The sequence below is a fragment of the Myxine glutinosa genome, chromosome 3 (genome assembly GCF_964187855.1).
Source record: "Myxine glutinosa chromosome 3, kmMyxGlut1.1, whole genome shotgun sequence".
NCBI classification, from domain to species: Eukaryota; Metazoa; Chordata; class Myxini; order Myxiniformes; family Myxinidae; genus Myxine; species Myxine glutinosa.
In genome coordinates this window covers 35,660,539-35,681,407 of record NC_136263.1, presented here as the reverse complement: position 1 = coordinate 35,681,407, position 20,869 = coordinate 35,660,539, and the positions used below count along the sequence as shown (strand labels likewise).

Genomic DNA, 20,869 nt, shown 5'->3' with positions numbered 1-20,869 from the left:
AAGAGGAATGAAAGAGTGAAGGTGAGCAGCGAGCCGAGATTTCGGCAGTTTAACCATCAGAGGGTTGCTGGCAGATCTTGTGCGACCTGTAGGAATATTTGGGGGACAGAGCACAGAGAGAGCTGGGGGAGCAAGGCCGGAGAGGAGTCGGTAGAAGACAGAAAGACCACCTACCTGCCTGCGGTGAGTGAGTGAAAGGCCCTCAGAGATAGCTTCATCGCGGGAGATTCCAATGATTTTGAAAGCTTTGGATTCAACAGCGTGAAGCCGAGCCAGGTGTGAGGCAGGAGCACCAGCCCATAGGGGAGAACAGTATTCCATTGAGCTGCGGATGAAAGCCTTGTATGTGGTGAGGAGCTCAGGTGTGCCGAGGAAGGACTTCGCACGACGGAGGATGCCCAGTCGGCGACTGGCTTTGGAGGCCAGCTTGGAAATGTGGTTTTCCCAAGAAAGATCATGGCAGATAGTGAGACCCAAAAGCTTGAGCGACAGAACTTCTTGGAGAGGATTGTTGAGAAAGTAGATGGGAGGGTTGTCCAGTCGATCTTTTCGGAGAGACATAGTAAGAGAGTGAGATTTGTCAGGATTGAAAGACATGTTCCACTTGTTTGACCAGTCTGTGATTTTGTCCAGGTCTTCAGAGAGTGAGGAGGCTGCAGACTGCCGATCTGAGGGAAGAGGAATGGAGCGGCAGAGAGTGGAGTCATCAGCAAAGAGATAGAGAGGATTTTCCAGAGAGTCAGAGAGATCATTGATAAAGACCAGAAAAAGCACAGGGCCCAGCACACTTCCTTGGGGAACTCCAGCCTGAACAGGAAGGGGAGATGAGAGAAATCCATTCAGGGCCACACGTTGACTATGACCAGAGAGGAAGTCCGCAAGCCATGCATGGAGATTTCCATGGATACCATAGGAGGAGAGTTTGGTGAGCAGAGCTGGGTGCCAGACCGTATCAAAGGCCCGTGATATGTCAAGGGAGACAGCTCTGATTTCCTGTTTGGCATTGAGGACCTCCATCCATTGTTGAGACAGCAGAAGCAGCATGTCCAGAGTAGAGTGACCTGGTCTGAAACCAAATTGATGATCAGAGATCAAGCCATTGGAGAAGAGGAAAGATTTCATATCCGAAGCAATGATGGATTCCATGACTTTGCTGATAATTGGGAGCAGGCTGATTGGTCTGTAGTTGCAAGGATCTGTTTTTGCACCTTTTTTGTGTAAAGCGGTAATGTTAGCTGATTTCCAGGATGCTGGCAGATGACCTTGAGCAAAAGATAGGGTGAAAAGAACAGAGAGAGGGTGAGATAGAGCGGCAGAGCAGGATTTTAGGACCCGTGGGCTGATGCCGTCTGGTCCAGTTGCAGAATCAGAGTCAAGGTTTGACAAAAACTCCTCCACCTTGTCAGGAGAGAAGGACACAGAGTCCAGGAGCAGTTGGGTTCGACTGGGAAAGGTGGGAACAGAGAGAGATGGGTTTGGGACTAAGGATTTTGAGGCGAACACAGAGTTGAGGCATTCGGCTTTGTCACGTGCGATGTCAACTGTGTGGCCATTTGAGGTAAGGGAGGGGATGGAGGGGGAACAAACACCAGAAACGGATTTGACCAGACGCCACCAGGATTTGGAGGAAGGAGACAGGTTTGAGAGTTCATTCTTGAGTGAGGGGAGATAGTGCTTCCTGGCACTCCTGAGGGTAGACACACACTTGTTCCGAGCTTGGTGGAAGGAACTGAGATTGCCTTCAGTTGGATTAGCCTTCCAAGAGGCAAAGGCAAGTTGTTTCAGGGCAACTGCCTCACCACAAGATTCAGTGTACCATGGACGGGAGGAAGGGTAAGACAATTGAAGGCGAGATGGGATAAATCTGTGCATGAGAGAGATCAGTTTGCTTTGGAAGAATTCCCAGGAAGAATTGATGTCAGAGGCAGTGGAGATGGGAGACCAATCCAGACGATTGATGGCTGCTTGAAGACCGTCCCAGTCGGCCTGAGTGAAATGCCAGACTCGTCGACGCTGAGGAGGCTCTCTGAGAATGGCCAGAGAGATGTCCACTTTGACAAGCACATGATCAGAAGAACCGATTGGAGCAGAAGAAGAGCAGCAGACATTAGCAGGGAAGTTTGTCATAACCAAGTCTAGAAGAGAAGATACTCCATTGGCTGAGATCCGGGTCGGGAAATTGACAGATTGTGTCAATCCCAGTGAGTCACAGAAGTCCTTTGCTGAGGTGCCATGACTGGTGAGAGAGGAACCCACACCCAACCAGGTGGCATGATGACAGTTGAAGTCACCACATATGAGGAAGAGAGAGTTGGGATGAGTGGATAGAAGTTGGTCCATGTTGTCAGACAGTGAAATGTAGATGGAGTCATCACTGTTTGGGGGACGGTACAGAACACATATGAACAAAAGGTGGGAGCGGAGAGGAAGCCGTAACCAGAGGTACTCCTGCGGGTGAGGAGGAAAGAGGGCAGTGCAAGGAGAGTGAGGAAGAGAGTTTTTGACAAAGATAGCCACCCCACCACCAGGCCGAGGCTCAGGTCTATCATACCGGAGGAGGGAGTAACCAGGAAGAGATATTAAGGAATCAGAGACATCTTGAAGGAGGAAAGTCTCTGTTAAGCAGATCAAGTCTGGATTGTCAGAAGCAACCTGTATGGAGAGATCAGTCAGGTTTGAGCGAAGGCCCCGGATGTTTGAGGTCCATACCGTTAATGAAGAGAGAGGGGAAGCATCGGGTACAGGACAGGGGAGGGGAGGAGTAGGGTAAGATGAAGGATGAGAGGGGGAGGTAGGGAGAGCAGTTGATAGTGTGTCAGATGTTGCAGAAGAGTTCCAAGAAAGGGAAGGATGAGGAGGATGAAAGGTTTGATGGTGAAGGGATGAGGCACAGTGAGGGGTTGTTTGAGGGGGGGCAGAGGAAAGTAGAAGGTTTGGGGGGATGGAGGTATGAGATAGAAGGGAGACGAAGTGGGGAGGAGGCAGCTTGGAGGAGGAGGGGGGAGGAGGGAGAATTGGAGAGGAATGGTATGGGGGGAGAATTGAATGGGAGGGATTGGGGGGGAGTTTTGAAGGGGAGGAGTGAGGGGGGAGTTTAGGAGGGGAGGGGCAAGGGGGGAGTTTTGGAGGGAAGGGGCAAGGGGGAAGCTTAGAAGTGGAGGGGCAAGGGGGGAGTTTAGGAGTGTAGGGGCAAGGGGGGGGGGATTTGGAGGGGAGGGGCAAGGGGGGAGTTTAGGAGGGGAAGGGCAAGGGGGGAGATCAGGAGTGGAGGGGCAAGGGGGGGGATTAGGAGGGGAGGGGCAAAGGGGGAGTTTAGGAGGGGAAGGGCAAGGGGGGAGTTCAGGAGTGGAGGGGCAAGGGGGGAGTTTAAGAGTGGAGGGGCAAGGGGGTAGTTTAGGAGTGTAGGTGCAAGGGGGGGGATTTGGATGGGAGGGGCAAGAGGGGAGTTTAGAAAGTGGATGATTAATGAAAGACGAACATTGATAACAAATTGGGTTTGTTGTGATTTTCAAGTTAGCAATCCGATTCAGAACGATGGAGGAGGGATGGAATGAATGTGAATTTAGACCATGTAGTGAGGGAGACGTATAAGATATTGAATTTCTTTTTTTTGAAGTGGAATGAGTTGGAGAGGAAATTGAGAAAAGCCTTTTAAATAGGAAGAAAAACAGCGTGTTGTAATATACCACTGAATAAAACACAGAAGGGAAAAGGTTAAACATATTTAAATAATATTTAAACAGAACTGTGAACAATCTTATATGCACAAAAATACCAACGGGGGGAGAGCCGAGAGGGACCACCACGAGTCACGTGAACAGGGCAAACGGTGGATGGCAAGGAGATAATGGCGGCGGGGCGAACAGCACACCTGGACAGAAAATACAGGATGAGCCAACAGTACACGTGGAGAAAAGAAAATAAATGTTTTTGTTTTTTTTGGGGTTTTTTTTGGGGGGGGGGGGGGTGGGGATTTAGAACGTTAGACAGAGTATTATGTTCGGGGTAGAAGGGAAAAAACCAAGAGCCAAGCAAAACACGCTTAAGTTAACAAAACACCGACGGGGGTACAACTACATGGCCACACACGAGGAGCAGAACACGATTAATTAATTACGAGTTACAGGAAATTCAAACCAAAACTAACTATAATCAAACAATATCGCATGGACGATAAAATAACGAGTTGAAATTTGACAATCTATCTGGGGAAATGGGGGAGAAACACGTGGTCGAAGAACGAACGAACGAATAAGAATGAATAAACGAATGAGCACAGAGAAGGTAATGTCTTTTTTTTTTGTTTTTTTGAGTTGAGATTTACATAAGGAAGTAGGCTTTGGGGTGGAAAGACTGCGAAAACAGAGAACGAAAGTTATTGGATCACAAACGACAGACCGCTGAGAGAAAAACAAAGCCTCAAGGTTGTACAGTGTACACTGTACAAGGCCTCAAGACGACACGAATTAACACGATTTTCAATACAGGTATGAAAGATTTGCACCGAAAATCTTTGTCGGGACAATATACGTACATACACCATAAAATAAATACAGTTTTAACGAAAATACAAAATGGGAACAATTACTTAACTTCGATTTTGATGGAGAGCGTGTGGAGCTGCGAAAAAACGAACCCTCGCCAGCAAGACCGGAAACGGAAGTCCAATAGAGTTGGACTCTCCTATCATCATACACACAACATGCAATCATTGTGGTAAAATTAATTACTGGGAACACAGATAAAACCTTTAAGTTATAAAACTCTGTGCTCCATTAAATAAATAATTACAGTAGTAATATGTACATTGTACATACACAATATCTGTTATAATAAAAGAGTAAAATGTTCGTTGAGCTAGAGTCTGCTAGACAATAAATGCTAAAATGAGATGTAGCGCTGACCTGGGAACGCTTATCACCATAGTATCTAAAAGTAAACACTGTACATAGGTATATCACAGAACACTATTTGAAAATAAAAACGAAGTTATCACAGGCTTTGCAGAGAATCACAGACACAATGGGTGTATAAACATGGTATAATATTATCACAGATTATAGAAGCATAATCATTGTGGTTCAACTGGTTCATATCTATTATCCAACCAATCATCCGAATCCCATTGTTTTGCTGATAAATTGATAATGCAAATTTTCCATGAATTTATATGCCAGACATGTTCAGACTTGTTTACTGTTTGGACTCAATGGACTGACTATGCTGACTAAGCAACAGCTGCAACACTGTTGCAGCAGTATGTTTGTGTAATTGCTTGAGGCATTGTGCTCACTGCTCAGTTATTAATAGAACTGTTTGACTTTTCTTGATTCTTAATTTCTTAATGCTATGTTCTATTTCTTTCAGATTCATATCTGATTGAAAATGTCATCTGTGGAAAAAGCAACAAGATCTCAAACCAAGTTGTATCTCCTTGGCGACTCTGTGACTGAATTAAGTGGCAGCAAGTTGCCATCATTGCGTATGGCTCTTGGATTCTTCCTACATCACCATCTCGATCTGAAGGAGACCGTAAGACAATCGTCGGATGTTACCATCACGGAAATAGCTAACTTTTGGAAGAAAGCTATAATCCTGATGAGAGCTCATCAAATCGGCCAAACCAAGCTTGAGCAGACATTTGAAGAATGGCGTCTTCTGAAAAAGAACAAAGCACGAACGTCACCAACTCAACTCGCGAGAGAGTCGGCTTTTGTTTCCAGGCTTGAAGACCTTTGTGATGTCGCTCACGCTGATGCTCTGACCAATACGTCAGTATTACAAGAAGACAAGCATTTTTTGTTAGCCCAGCGAGAAAAGGGAAGAAGGGGGTCGCTGGCTGGAGTAGATGTAAAGCTTGCTGCGAAGGAGAAAACGGCGTCCAAAAGAGAGGAGGAAATGCTTGCCAGGCGACAGCGAATGGAGCAAATGAAACAGTTAGCAGCTTCTACAGCTGAACTGATTTCATCTGGTTCTGAATCTGAAAACAGCTCAGCAGAAGATAGTGAAAAGATGGAAACTGGGGACAATGCAAGTGAGGGAGCTGCTGGAGGCATCACATTTCAGACACGAAAAAGAAAGAGGCGGCGAAAAACTGTCGTTACTGAAGAACTCGCAGCCGCTCTAGATCGCACAAAAGTGTCAGACCGCAAAGCCGTTTTTGTTATCGCAGAAACTGCCAAAAGCTTGGGACAGAACATTGATGAACTTGCTCTAAACAGAGACTCAATTCGCCGACAAAGAGTACAACACCGAGTCCAGAGATCTGCAAATATAAAGGCGGAGTTTCAGGGTAACGTTCCCCTTGTTGTTCACTGGGACGGCAAACTGATCCTTGATCTAATTGGAAAAGAGAAGGTTGATCGCTTGCCAGTATTGGTTTCAGGGAAAGGAGTTTCTCAGCTACTCACAGTTGCCAAGCTTCCATCTGGAACAGGCGAGGCTCAGGCTGCTGCTGTCTTTGGAGCCATTGAAGACTGGGGCGTAGCCGACAGCATCCGAACTATGTGTTTTGACACGACCAGCTCAAACACTGGTCGGATCGCTGGTGCCTGTGTCCTCCTAGAGCAGAAGCTTGAGAAGGAGCTCTTGTCACCAGCTTGCAGGCATCACATTATGGAATTGATAATTGGTGCAGTGTTCCAAGTGTGCATGGGATTGGGAGCCAAATCTTCTCCCGAGGTTCCACTCTTCAAACGCTTCCAGGAATACTGGGGATTCATAGACACGGCCAAGTATGAACCAGGGATTGCAGCTGATGACGTGGCAAGTCTAGTGGAAGACATAAAGCAAGGCACTATCGATTATGCCAACAAGCATCTTGAACAGAGTCAGCCGAGAGATGATTATAAAGAATTCTTGGAACTTGTGATTGTCTTTCTCGGTGCTGCTCCTGCCAGAGGAGTGCGATTCATGTCACCCGGAGCAATGCACCACGCCCGCTGGATGTCCAAAGTAATATACTGTCTCAAGATCTGGATGTTCAAGGCTCAATTCAAACTGACTCCTGCAGAAAAGAGAGGATTACGTGATGTGTGTGTATTCACAGTACGTGTCTACCTGACAGCCTGGATCTCTGCACCTCAAGCATCAGGTGCTCCTTACAGTGACCTGCTGCTGCTGAAGTCACTGCTTGAATACTCATCAATCCATCCAGCCATCTCAAAGTCAACATCACGCAAGTTTTCCAATCACGTGTGGTACTTGTCACAGGAACTTGTTAGCTTGGCTTTCTTCGACAGTCGGGTCAGTTCGGCAACCAAGAGACTGATGGTGAGTGCCATGAAAAATGAAGAAGACCAAGATCAGGATCATTCCAAGCGAATCACTGTTGCTCTTGATTCATTCAAGGACAAGAACTTGGAAGATTTCGTCACAGCAAGGTCAATGAAACTTCTGCGAATGATGGAACTTCCAGATGGATTTCTCGCGGTTGATCCGGACTTGTGGGATGACAGAGACGACTACAAGCAGGCTGCAGAAACAGTCAACTCTCTAAAAGTTGTCAATGACTACGCTGAACGTGGAGTGGCACTCATTCAGGAGTACAGTGGGTTGATAACCCACGATGAAACTCAGCTGCAATTCCTGCTGCAAGTTGTCGAGGACCATCACAGAATGTACCCTGATAGCAGAAAACATACAGTCCGGGATGCCATGAAAATAATAAATTTGGGGTTTGCTGGACATTGTCAGACTGATACTATGAACTCTGTCAGAAACTGAACAAAGAATTCACTATTAACGTGTTCAAAAATAAATACTGTGTTCAAGTGTGTTGTTTAAAATAAATTAAGATATAGTCTGATATACTCGTAATTCGTTGAATTTTTATAATTTTCATAATCTTTGCGGCCCTTGAGCTACCCCTAAACATAATAATTTAGTGCTCAACCTTTTTATACAGTGTTTCTATATTATATGGAACAGAGTAAGGGGGTAAGACTTTCAAAAATAAAAATTTAGTTTTTAAATTTTTTTAAAGCTCCACCGTAGTGTAGACCCTCGGCATCAATCGTATGACCCAGGTACGTGACTGATGGCACCATAAACTTGCACTTGTCTCGACGCAAACGTAGGCCGGAGTCCGAAATCTTCTTCAGAACTCTCTCCAGGTTCTGTAGATGTTCCGCGTCCGTACGACCAGTAACCAGAATATCATCCTGGTAACAAACGACGTTGCGTTCGGCGGCAAACAAACTGTCCATGACACGCTGATAAATTCCAGGTGCAGATTTCACTCCAAAACTAAGTCGGTGGTACCTGTACAACCCACGATGCGTGTTGATGGTAAGATACTGTTTCGAATTCTCGTCCAAGCAGAGCTGTAGATAGGCGGATTTGAGATCGAGTTTCGTAAAAGTCTTGCCTCCCGTGAGACGAGCATAGAGGTCTTCGATCCTCGGGATTGGATATTTATCCAATGAAGAACACCTGTTCACGGTCATTTTATAATCTCCACATATGCGGATGAACTGGTCCGATTTTATGACCGGAACGATGGGCGCCGCCCATTCGGCATACTGGATTTGCTCGATGATCCCCAGATTTTCAAGATGATCCAGTTCCTTGTCAATCCGCTCACGCAGGGCGAAAGGGACTGGGCGAGCCCTGCAAAATATAGGATTGGCATCCCGGTCAACCCTGAGTTTAGCCGTATGTCCTTTCAAGGTTCCAAGCTCATCCTTGAAGACATCCGGGTACGTATCCAGCACATTTTTGAGTGTGTATGCTGCGGTAGGAGAAACGTTGGCTGCCCGGAGTTGATGAATGCTTTCCCACTTCAGTCGAATTATGCTCAACCAGTTCCTGCCGAGTAAGGAAGGGCCCTTTCCAGGAATGACGATCAGGGGTAGGTGAAACTCACGGTTATCGTAGCCCACCGTGACGTCACATGTACCGCAGGGAACAATCTTCTCACCTGTATAGGTGGAGAGTCCATAGGTAGTAGGTTTCAGATGGGGTCGGTCAGCATCACTCCACAGGTTTGTGAAAACAGCATGGCTGATGAGCGAGACGGCCGCACCAGTGTCGACCTCCATTTGCAATGGTCGATTGTTGACGACAACATTGGCAAGAAGAGGGTCCCGCCTATGGTGAGAATCAATATGAAGCAGGTCATACGATTCTGAGTTGTCGGAAACAGAGCTCACCTGGTCAAGCTCGGGTTCCTCCGAACCGACAAACTGATGAATCTTGTCAGCAGCTTTTCCTTTTCCCGATTTGCGAGTGATGCAAGGTGGAGCAATATGGCCAGTTTTCGAACAGAAATGGCAGGTGGCATCTTTGAACCGACACGTCTCCGGAGGGTGCTTTCCGTTGCACCGAAAACAGTTGCTGTGGGTTTGAGACTGCACTGGCTTCTGACGAGGAGCCTTGTTCCAACGTTTTGGCTGAACATGATCCAACCGATTCACAGCAGGGCTGGTACCAGACGAGCGAGTGGCACCGATGCTTGTAGCATTGTGTTCAGCACTTTCCATGGAAATGGCGGTGTCTCTGGCATTTTGGAACGTCAGTCTTCTCTCAGCCAGCAGGCGTCTACGAGTGCGGTCATCGGACATGCCAACCACCAGCAAATCACGAAGCATGTCATCGATCGTGTCCCCAAACTCACACAGATGTGAGTTTTTTGAGGTGTGCAATGAAGTCTGCGATCGACTGACCTTGCTGCTGTCTGCACATGTAAAAATTAAACCGACACAGGATGACTGAAGGAGATGGGTTGCAATGTTCCTTCAAAGCGGCCTTGAGCTCTGCATACGTGAGCTCCTGGATTGTCCGAGGCCGAATCAGGTTTTTAACAAGTGTGAACGTCTCACCTCCGCAAACGGACAGGAAGACGGCCTTCCTCCGGCCTTCGGTCGCGATGCCGTTCGCCTCGAAGTAGAAAGACAACCGCTCAGAATACGTGTCAAAATCCCCCTCATGAGGGTCGAATTCATCGATATGGCCGAAAGAAGTCATGGTCTAGATGTTTATCCTCGTCGCCATGTAAAGTATCTCGACAAACTGCGATCAATTGTCGTACGCGTTTATTCACTCTGCCGATCAAGGCCCGATTCACAGCAGCGCCATCCGAGGTCTGGCGTAGGGATACAACCCGGTCCCGGTGTAGGGATACAACGGTGAATATTTGCACTGCATACATGACAGATGACACTGTTGGCGTAACGGTCAGGGTGGATGGCTTGAGATCTCAGGGTCCTGAGTTTGAGCCCCTGTCTGTCTGTCAGTCGTTGAATTAACACCAGGTGGGTTGACTCAGCCTGTCATTTTTCCAAGGTGGGCAAAATGAGTACGGTACTCGGTTATTGGTAATGGGGGGCACTGCATCATCCGTGCCCCCAGAAAATGACGCATACGAACCACCACCACCAAAACCAGGAGTAAAGTGAATGCCACTTACTACCAGTATGTGATTCTTCCTCTTCTTTCATTAGGACCGTCGTGGGTCGTGCAACAATGAGCAGCACACGATGACATTTGATAAATACTACAAAGACGATTTTATTAAACCGCAAATGGAACAAATCAAGTAGGAAGGTGGAATTTTCGTTTTAAATATGCAGCGTGAAGCAATATAAAACGTGTATTCACACAACGGAGATCTCCTGTATTGTGGGTGAAGCAATATGGCGGATGAGGAGCTTCCGGTGGCTTCAAGCCCACTCGGCCAATCAGCGTTAGGTTGCGTGAATTCACGTTCAACCTGCAGTTAGACTTGGGAAATAATTGGTCTAATTAGGAGTTCGGAAACCTATCCAGTGTGTAGAGGTCAGTCACCCCCTTTAATGTGTAACGGCTCTTGTATAATGGAAACCAGTATGCTTCGTACAATACAGCGCTCTAAAGGCGGAATGTTTTTTTCTGACGTTCTAGTCGGCGGACAGGATTCACTTTTGGTTCCGGACTTCCGTATGGCAGAAGACGTCGCTTGGAAGGTAAATAGGTACACTTTTACTTGAAGACCCTTCCAGTTACAGTTATTTTCTGAAGCGTAAATATTGTGTAGTTGGGAAAAGAGTGCTTTAAGTGTGTTTCGTGTCAATACGGTTTCTGAAGGTGAAACGGTTGGACCCTTTCTGTTCGTCTCTGTTCTGAGGGCTGAACCCCTCACGTCTGAACGGCTGAACCCCTCACGTCTGAACGGCTGAACCCCCTATCCATAGCTCATGGACACCACCGCAGATTTAAAAAAAGAAACCTCGGATTTCACTGGTTTATTGTGTCCCCAGCCACCCCGACCCTGCTCGCTCTATGCCGAGGAGGTGCACCTGTGCAAGGAAACGATGGGCTGGTTGAGGTGGACGTACGAAGGGAGTCAGAGGTCGGAGAGTGAGTGTCAGAGATGGAAAGCGGATTTGGAGCTGTGTCGAGCTTGGGAGGCAAGGAAGGATCCACAAGCGAAGGTGTGAACGATGGACACTGCACACATCATCATCATCAACTATTGGCTGTACCTGTGTAATGCAGAAATGGAATGTGTCATTGCATATGGTTATTGAATAATGTTTCACTTTGCAGGGAAGTTGTCACTTTTGAGAACAAGGAAACCAAGAAGACCAGAGTGCTGTGAATGCATTGACTGTGAAGATTTTTATATGTACAGAGTGGCCACAAAGACCCTATGCACGCAGTTAGAATTTATCTGTATGCTCCTCTCCATTCTCCGCACAAATTATTTTTTTTTATCCATGTTCTTCTGGACATCTTCCACGTTGAGGGTTGGGGGTCATAAAAGCAGCCCCTGCCAGATGTTTTGAGATCTCCAACTGTTGTTAGGCGGAGATGAGAAATTTTTCACAATGCCCCAAAGCGAGTTGTAACATGTTGTTAAGTCCGGACTTCGAGGAGGCCACACTATCTCAGATCCACGTCCAATCCATCATCCACTGAATTTGTCGTCGAGATATTCTCTAACTGCGAGAGCGTAATGTGCTGTTGCAGGATAGCTGTTGCCTCGAGACCTCACTCACGCAGTTGTGGAACAAACCACGTCTGAAGCATGTTCAAATAAGCAGTGTGATTGACACTTGTATCAAAAAAATATAACCTTATCTAGTGATCTTCTGAAATTTCTGCCCACATCATGACATGAGGAGGATGCTGTTCAATTTCCTCATAAAAATGAGGATTTTCTTTGCACCAAAAATAAACATCCCTGGATCGATTGCTGAGGTAAATATCACTCATCCGGAAAAAAAATACGCTTAGTCTTTATTTAATGGTGGGAAATCGCTGCAGAAGAGCCTTGCAAGCAACCTTACGAGTGGCCAAGTCTCTATCGGAAAGCTGATTAACACATCCAGGCTTAAATGGCTTCAACCCCAGATCCTTTTTCATTATTTTTTGGACTGTTGAGCATGGAATGCCTAACTCAGAAGATCTTTTTCGAGATGATTTCAGTGGTGATCTCGAGCAGGACGCTTCAATAATGTCCACATGGCATTGACGTGATGCTGGACGACCAGAACGCTTTAAATCAAGGATACTCCCTGTTGAAAAAGCCTGCTTCTCCCATGCCCACATCATGCTGCGCATAGGAGCTGGCTTATCGAACCTCTGCAAAAATATTTTCCTTATATCTTCAAAACTTGCTCCTTCTCACGTGCGGTCGTAAACCCAAACACAAGTAGTCAGTCTTTCTTCTATCGTGTACTCACTGGTGTCCGTCATGCTGAAGCCGTACCTGGAAAACAAATAAGTAACAGAGGACACACTATTATGCATAAGGACATTGTGGCCACTCTGTCGATAAACCTTAGGGAGCCGCTGCATCCATTTGGGTTATTAAATATAGTTCTTAAATCTTCATGTACTATGCCCAAAGTAGAGGGTACTGGTGCTGCCATGGTAGTCCTGGTTGGCTCACCATTCCGACTATAAGTTAGGGCAGGAGTTTGTAATTTGTTCAGGGTGCTGGCGATAGCTCGCCTACTCTTCTACAAGGACATTGAGGGATCTTTAATGTCCACCAGTTGATGCCGGCAGATGGATGGGACAGCTAGTTTAACATCCATCCGAGGGACGGCACGCACATTAATGAATCACTCTGCCTGTGAAACACCAAGATTATGTTTATGGGTGCAGGTTTATGTTTTCACCATGTGTTTGTTTATTTGTGAACAGGATGTCTCAAAAAGTTTGGTCACTATTTTAGCCAATTTTCCTCGGTTTTCCTGGCCGGTAAGAGTTTAAGGCATTCTTGACCCTAGTCTTGTTCCTCATATCCAGAAACGACCTCCATTGTTTCTGAACCCCTCCTCCCCACTCTTCTTCTTTACAGACAACTCCATATAATGCTGTATAGTATCCCCACCTAATCACCAGGTAGTCTTGAGTCAGCAGCTATATTACTGCTGATTTCAAATTAATTGGATGCCAGTCTGACAAATGGAAAACGTTTTTAAATCCTGGCAAATCTGTTTCATAATGTCCATTTGGAAGGATTGTAATATAAATCCACTTGGTTTAATGTTCAGTTACTGGAAGAGGTTGTCTCTTGAACTATTGGACCTCCCAATCAACCACGAACTCCCCACAGCTGATCAAATAAAGCTGGTCTCCAATTTCAGGCAAAGACTGGGAATCCTCTTTCATTCCTTGAAAAAAAAAGAAACATGGGGCAATACCGCTGGTGTTCACTTGGTGGAAGAAACAGTATCCTGCACTGACTAAGGGTATTTTAAACCAATTTCAATGGTTGCTAGAAGACAGGGCAGCATGTAGAATCATACTAACATAATCATAAGCCTTTAAACAAACAAAAAAAAAAAATACCTATTTTGGGGGGCAACCCCATTTTTTTCTTTTGTGCCGTGAACAAACCACTACATCACGGGTGATGAAGGTTGTGGTAAAGTTTCATCGAAATAGCGTGTGTAGTTTCAGAGGAAAAAGCAAATTCCTACTTTGGGGGGGTCAAACCTGGATCCACTTTGACCCCGGTAAACCCCTTTAGACCCCGACTATTTTAATGCTGTGAACAAACTTGAGTCACAACATAACAAATATCATTTGTGCTAAATTTGGTCACAATCCCATCAGCGGTTTCGGAGAAGAAGTTTCAAGTGTTTACGGACTGACGGACGGACAACGCGCCTTCACATAAGCTCCCCTGAACTTCGTTCCAGGTGAGCTAACCAGAACTACTCAGTCTATAAGGCCTTTGTCCATAGCTCAATGTAGGACTACTCTTCCGTGGGCTGGTGCCCCATCATGTCTATCTCTCCTGGATTCTGTGGAAACTACAGCTCTCAACATTGAAATACCGATATGGCACGAGGCCGGTTTCTCTCACACCGCAGACAGGTTGGTGGTTTCTGATTTTTAACTCACCTGGAATGTAGTTCCAGGGAGCTTATGCGATTGCGCGTCGTCAGTCCGTAAACACTTGCAACTTCTTCTCTGAAACCGCTGATGGGATTGTGACCAAATTTGGCACAAATGATATTTGGTATGTTATGACTAAAGTTTGTTCACGGCGTAAAAAAAATTAGCAGGGTCTAAGGGGGTCTACCGGGGTTCATAGTGGATCCAGGTTTGACCTCCCCAAAATAGGTATTTGCTCTCTTCTCTGAAACTACAAACACAATTTTGATGAAACTCGACCACAACCTTTATCACCCATGATGTACCAATGTTTGTTCAAGGCATTAGAAAAATTGGGGCTAAGGAGGTATACAGAGGGGGGATAGGGGGGAGGGGGGATATGCCCCCCAAAATAGGTATTTTTTTTGTTTGTTTAAAGTCTTATGATTATGTTAGTATGATTCTACAATCTACATGCTGCCCTGTCTTCTAGCAACCATTGAAATTCGTTTAAAATACCTTTAGTCAGCATAGTATACCGGTACTGCTTTATTCTATCAGGTGAGCACCAGGGGTATTGCCCCTATTTTTAAAGCCTTTCCTCTGGTCTTGCTCATCTCTGACATGCACCAGCTCCTCCAGGACACATGCCTTCTTCCAGTAACCCTCTCCCGATTTACATTCCCCAAATTCAGATCGACTGCAAACTTACACTCTTTTGTGTCTCTTCACCCATTTATTGAACCCATTTTTGAGGGTTTTAATCCCACAAATCCTTCCAGGCTTTAAGCAGGTAGTGCTCCGCCATCCTTTCCAAAAATCGTTTTCTATACGCATCAACATCCCCCACCTAAAGCTCTTCCGAGAGGTTGTTTCCTCCGTTTCTCACTCTTCCTGTTCATTCATTCCCTTGCTTGTTGCATCCATCTGTCACCACACTGTCAGCACATTGCCTTTTCATCCTCGTCATCTCTTTTCCATGACAGGATTTTGTATACAATTTTTTATTTTTAACGACCCACTTCAAGCTTCTAACATGTTTTTGTTCCTCTTCCCATATATATTTTTTCTCCAGGGAATTAACACTAGTATTGTTTCCGTCCCACCATTCAGAATTGAGGTTGGCGCGTGACTCATATGTCAGTCAGATATATACGAGTAATAGTGCACGCCATTGAATGTGACATGTTGGATGGAAACACGTGTTCAATCAAAGCATCCTTATCCTTTTGTGTTGTCGAGTTTTCGATGAAACCACAATTAAATGAAGCGACAATCACGACATTTCATGTGACACGTGCGGTATATTATATAATGAATGCCAATCAGGACAAGCTAGTGACAACTATAAAAATAAAAGAGCAGGGGACAGGGAGATCATAACCAGTGTTCTCTTCTTTTTCAGGAGGAATTACGACGGAGTGAGCAGGAACGTGAAGCTCAGAAAGCGACAAAATCCTTGTGGACATTTCGCTCTGCTCCACCAAAGGAGTGGTTTCTGCCTCTCCCAGAGAGAGATTGAATTATTGTAGTAAATGAAGAATGAAACGTTGCTCTCTTCACTCTCGGTAATCTATATATAATGGAGTAAATGTTTGTAGGTTTGTATGTCCGCTCCATACCCGTTGGTTGGACAGCTGGCCTGACGCCACCCACAATTTTCACCTGGAAATAAATTGTATGTCCATCATTTTGGGCTATGGTAACACATGTATCATATTCACAAACATCATGCCCTCTCGAAGTTTTCCGCTCTGTATAAAACAACCTACGCGACTGTTAATAGGATCACCAAATATTGAAAGGATGGAGCCGATAGGCATAGTGGAGCCTATGAAAGTGACAGTACATGTAGGCCTCAGACTTCAGGCCTCTGGTGTCAGCCAGGTGCAATTGGAATGATCTGAGCTACATAACCACAATGTATTACATATGTACGTAAGCAGTAGGCATGTTTTTTTTGCTTCATGTACGTAACCCGGGATATTTTTGGGAGCAATCTAGGCAGCGGCCTGTTGCCTATACACTGCCCAAATAAATTAATGAATGGGTCAGAAGAACGTGTACAAGTGCACCCGTCGGGCGTGTACTGATAGTTTGTTCGTAAGATTCTAGAATGAAATTCCATTCCTACGGGCAAAAAAAACAAAAAAAACTTCTTTCCCAAAAGTAAAAATGGTTTCAAACAAATTTTTTACCAAAAGTTTATTTCAAAAATGCTTTTTCGATAGCAGACGCAAAGCAGTAGCTTATGGTTAAGCCTTCAAAAAGTTTACCTGATATTCCAACCTTACCTTCATTCAAGATCTTCATTCGTACCACTTCATTCAAGATCAAAAGCTACTGAACACTAACCTCATCACCACCTAATACAAAACTCCTTTTCATTGCAGTTTAAGGTTTTACAAGGTATTTGTAACAAAAAACAAAAACTCCGACTTAAGGCCTAACACCAAAAACTATGCACTTTGTTTTGACATTCCCATCAAATAATGGAGATTGTGTTGCTGGGATTCAATCCCACAATCCTGTAATTTTTACACCATACATGATCTATGATTCCAAGGCTCATAGCGCGCGCGCACACACACACACACACACACACACACACACACACACACACACACACACACACACAGTTGGTGGGGAAGGGGAGTGCCGTCACTTCCCAGGGTACTCTGAGTACCAATGACGTCACAACAATGACACAGCTTTTCTCCGCACTCAGTGGGGCATTTCAATGTCTCTGTAATTCCGGTTAAAATACATATATTGATGCCCTTGTCCTACAGCTACAAGCACCACAGAACCTTTGATCACCATTTTAAAAAAAGTTAAGGGAAAACTTGTTTTAGGCACACACATAGTTTTTTAAAAAGCAAATAAAAAATACATAATGAATAAGGTTGCCTTGAAAAATAACTATTGTTGCTGTTGCAGATCAAGGTACTTCGGAGCAGTGCTGCTACAGCTGGAAGAAATGTTATGGCGTGAAGATGGCCATACATTGTGCGAATGCATATTGGACCAGGGTTCACCTAAAATTAATCCAGCTGGTTGCATCGTCATTGCGGTATGGGTGGGCCACTGATGTATTTCCCCTGCACGTTGGGGGAATTTGCCCAGGATACCACCACATCATGGCTTACTCCTTTTGAAAAGCATCATGGGATTTTCAAGCATCCACCTGTGAGGAAACTTAGCAAGCTGCCCAACGACAGACCCGTTGCGACAACGCACCACCTGCAGACTGCCAGGATCACAGACTACAGTCGGATTAGACAGGTCAAAAGCAAATACATGACCTTTGAACTCTTCTGACAGCCTGGTCATGCATCATACAATTAGCAAGCTTCGTTGTCCATGTGACCTGTTCTTGGAAATCCCACCTATAATTTCTGAGTGCTAGACTGACTCCCATTCTCCCCCGCTCACCTATACTTGTGCTCTTAATTGGGCCTGGACAGCCGGTTGGCCATTTCGAGTGTGCATTGAACAACTCTCCATCTGCAACCCGTTTGAATCTTGGCCAGGACAGACTTGAGGCTCTCATAATGAGGAGTGAAGAAAAAAATAAGTTCACCTCCTTTATCCCGATCATCATCCTTCCTTGAGCACATTATAATTTGTACTTTATGCCTCCGCCAACGAAGTCGCCGAAGGCATTATGTTTTCAGGCTGTCTGTCCGTTCCTCCTGTCCATCCGTCATAGGTATTCGTTACAGCGATAACTTGAGGATGGCTAAAGGGATCTTCGTCAAATTTGGTGCATGTATGTGTAATGAGGTAAAGATGAACTGATTCGATTTTGGGGTCACGAGGTCAAAGGTCAAAGGTGAGAGGTCATGTTAGGTAAAAATCCTGTTACCGCGATAACTTGTGAACCAGTTATGGGAATCTGACCAAATTTGGTACAATTATGTATAATGATGTAAAGATGAACTGATTACATTTTGGGGTCAAGAGGTCAAAGGTCAAAGTCGAATATGTCTAACTTGAGAACGGCTGAATGGATTTAAATTAAACTTGGTACAATTATCGTAATGATGTAATAATGTGCTTATTAGATTTTGGGGTCAAAGTTAAAGGTCATGTCAGGTAAAAATGTGATAACTTGAGCACAACTGAATGGATTTAAATCAAACTTGGTACAGGTATGTATAATGATGGAAAGATTAACGTATTAGATTTTGGGGTCAAAGTCAAAGCCTGTAATAGGTCTATAACTTGATAACGGCTGAATGGATTTAAATTAAACTTGGTACAAGTATCGTAATAATGTGGGTGGAGGCATATCAGTCGACGTCGTGACGTCGAAGAGTGCCGTTATAGTTTTCCCTTAATTTCCTTGGCTTTGCCCTTTATAATGAGTTAAACAGAAGGGTTTTTTTGCATATGCTGCCTCGTTTCTCCATTTGTAAAGAAAAACAAAGCATTGTTACAAAAAAAATAAATGCCAAGCATCTCACCATTAATTACCAAAATTGTTTTTTCCAAATGTAACAATGATCTGCTTTATCTGGGTAGAAACGTAGCATCATTTGTTACGCATCAATTACAATCATTTCAGACCCTCCCTTCAAGGCCTTTTCCATCTCGGCTATCTCTTGGCTATGCCAGGCGATCTTGTGTGCAACAAGCGAGCGGTAGAAATGAAGCGTGAAGAAACAGAAGAGGAAGAGTACAGGTACGAGGATCACGGTGGCTGCGCAAGCGGCCTGCAATCCCACAGTGAAACCTCCCTTTTCTTCCACTGGCTGAGGGAAAAGGCAATAAAAACAGAGACGTGAGCTTGTCTACTGCTAAGCTTGGATTAATCACCAAACGATGACATTTAAGAGATAAAAAGCAGCCAGGAATTAAAATAAGGGGAATAAAACAAACCATCTCACTCCCCGGAACCCACCCAAACAGCGATCAGAGGTTCTAGAGAATTCAGGAATTTGGGCAAAATCACTTGCTCAGATGTATGGTCTAATCTGGGTCCAGCCTTTTCAGCCAATCTCGGTTCGATTCTCGGTTCTGCGATGTTTGCAGGAGATGCTGCGGGTCCCGCATTGGACTATACAGCCACCGCACAATCCTTAGCGAGCACGCCAACGAAGAGATTCGTCGAAAACGATAACTCGCACCATCATCATCAAACTATTGCATGATGCTTCGCAGGCTAGGGTGGTGCATTAACGGAGCATGTGCCATCCTTGCATTTTGGAATAGGCTCGTGGCTCCAGTCCAGATCCACAATGAATGCGGAATTTAACCACCGTACTACAAATCCACAATAGATCACCAACTAACCGGGTAACTATCCCAAGTCTCTGGAGGCAATCCACACCAACTCTACCTTCAAGCACATGCTCACACCTGCACCTCCCAACTAATTAATATAACTGCCCTACTTGCTTGTACTCATTCTCACCTTTGGTACTTGAATTGTTCCTACCGGAAGGAACTTCACCCAGCACAACAGTATCACCTGTCCGAAACAAGGACAACACGTTATCTTAGGTGTAAGCTCTTCCCATAATCAAAGTGCCATTTCATGATGCGTTTGCTTATAATCGAGGGAAACGTCACCTGGTAAGAATCAATCAGCCAGTAATCCCACACTACAGTCAACCTTTAAATAAATCCCAGCTATAGATCTAGTCATGGTAGAGCCAAATTGGGCTTCTCCAGTGGCATTGCAAGCACAACATTGTCCAAGCTAAAACATGTGATGACAAAACTTTGCACAATGAAAAGGAGAGCACGTTTGTGCTTACTTTTGGAATATATTAAATTGTTCATCTGATTAAAAATGGCTATAAAATGATAACCAAATAATGCAAATCTCTTGCTAAACCACTTTGGCTGCGTCATACTGGCTTGCTGCACATGCAGGTGTGTAAAAGTGGCATGGATGAGACGCCGTCGTTTTAATTTTTTGGCGTTAAGTAATCGAGAACAATCAAGGACAGGGTCTGCGAGCAGGAAATATGATGGGTGCTCTTCTCCGACAGGGTCTGCGAGCGGCAAATATGATTGGTCGTGATGATGTAAAATGCCGTAATATTTTGTCCAAGTACTGTTGAACGGAAGGGTTTTGAAAGTGGCAAAAAGGTGATTTGTTGTCGACAATGTTCAACAATATAATTCAATTTAAATAAAATAAAGATTTTAAAGGTTGTGAAAAATAAAATAAAAATAAATTGGACGTTTACCGCCGTTGCTGCAGCGTCTATTACACCACTTTAACACGTTCTATTAATTCTACATGCTTGTTTTTTGCGTCATTTATCTCCTCTTCTTCCCTTTATAAGGGGTGAGGTCGAATGGCACCGAGCTTCTGCCCTGCCTTGACCACGATACTCCTTCACTCGCCTCTGTCCTCAGCCAACTCTCGCCACTCTCCAGCCAGCCCCACAATCCTCCCATCTCAACCACGGTTTACCTATTTTCCTCCTACCTTGCTTCCTCAACCTATCCGCTCTCTTTGCCATTCTCTCTTCACCCATTTGCACCAAGTGTCCAGCCAATATCAGCCGACATTTTACCAACCAGTGCTTGGTCCTGC

The 20,869-nt window shown here is 45.0% G+C and overlaps 1 protein-coding gene and 1 long non-coding RNA gene across 3 annotated transcripts in view; one reads left to right on the top strand and one right to left on the bottom strand.

Moving 5' to 3' along the window:
* Positions 1 to 10,813: 10,813 nt before the first annotated feature.
* Positions 10,814 to 18,788, top strand: LOC144891287 (uncharacterized). Its single transcript, XR_013622801.1, has 4 exons — positions 10,814 to 10,943; positions 11,238 to 11,411; positions 15,719 to 15,881; positions 17,254 to 18,788. It is a non-coding gene; the product is annotated as an uncharacterized LOC144891287 (long non-coding RNA).
* Positions 16,502 to 20,869, bottom strand: part of LOC137417063 (protein orai-2) — a 23,235-nt gene continuing 18,867 nt past the window's right edge. For both annotated transcript variants that reach the window (XM_068102821.2, XM_068102820.2), the window contains exons 4-5: positions 19,733 to 19,789; positions 16,502 to 19,070 (exon numbers count right to left, since the gene is read on the bottom strand). In XM_068102821.2, the coding sequence (XP_067958922.1) occupies positions 18,858 to 19,070; positions 19,733 to 19,789 (270 nt within the window). In that variant the 3' untranslated portion in view covers positions 16,502 to 18,857. The remainder of the gene's footprint in view (positions 19,071 to 19,732; positions 19,790 to 20,869) is intronic.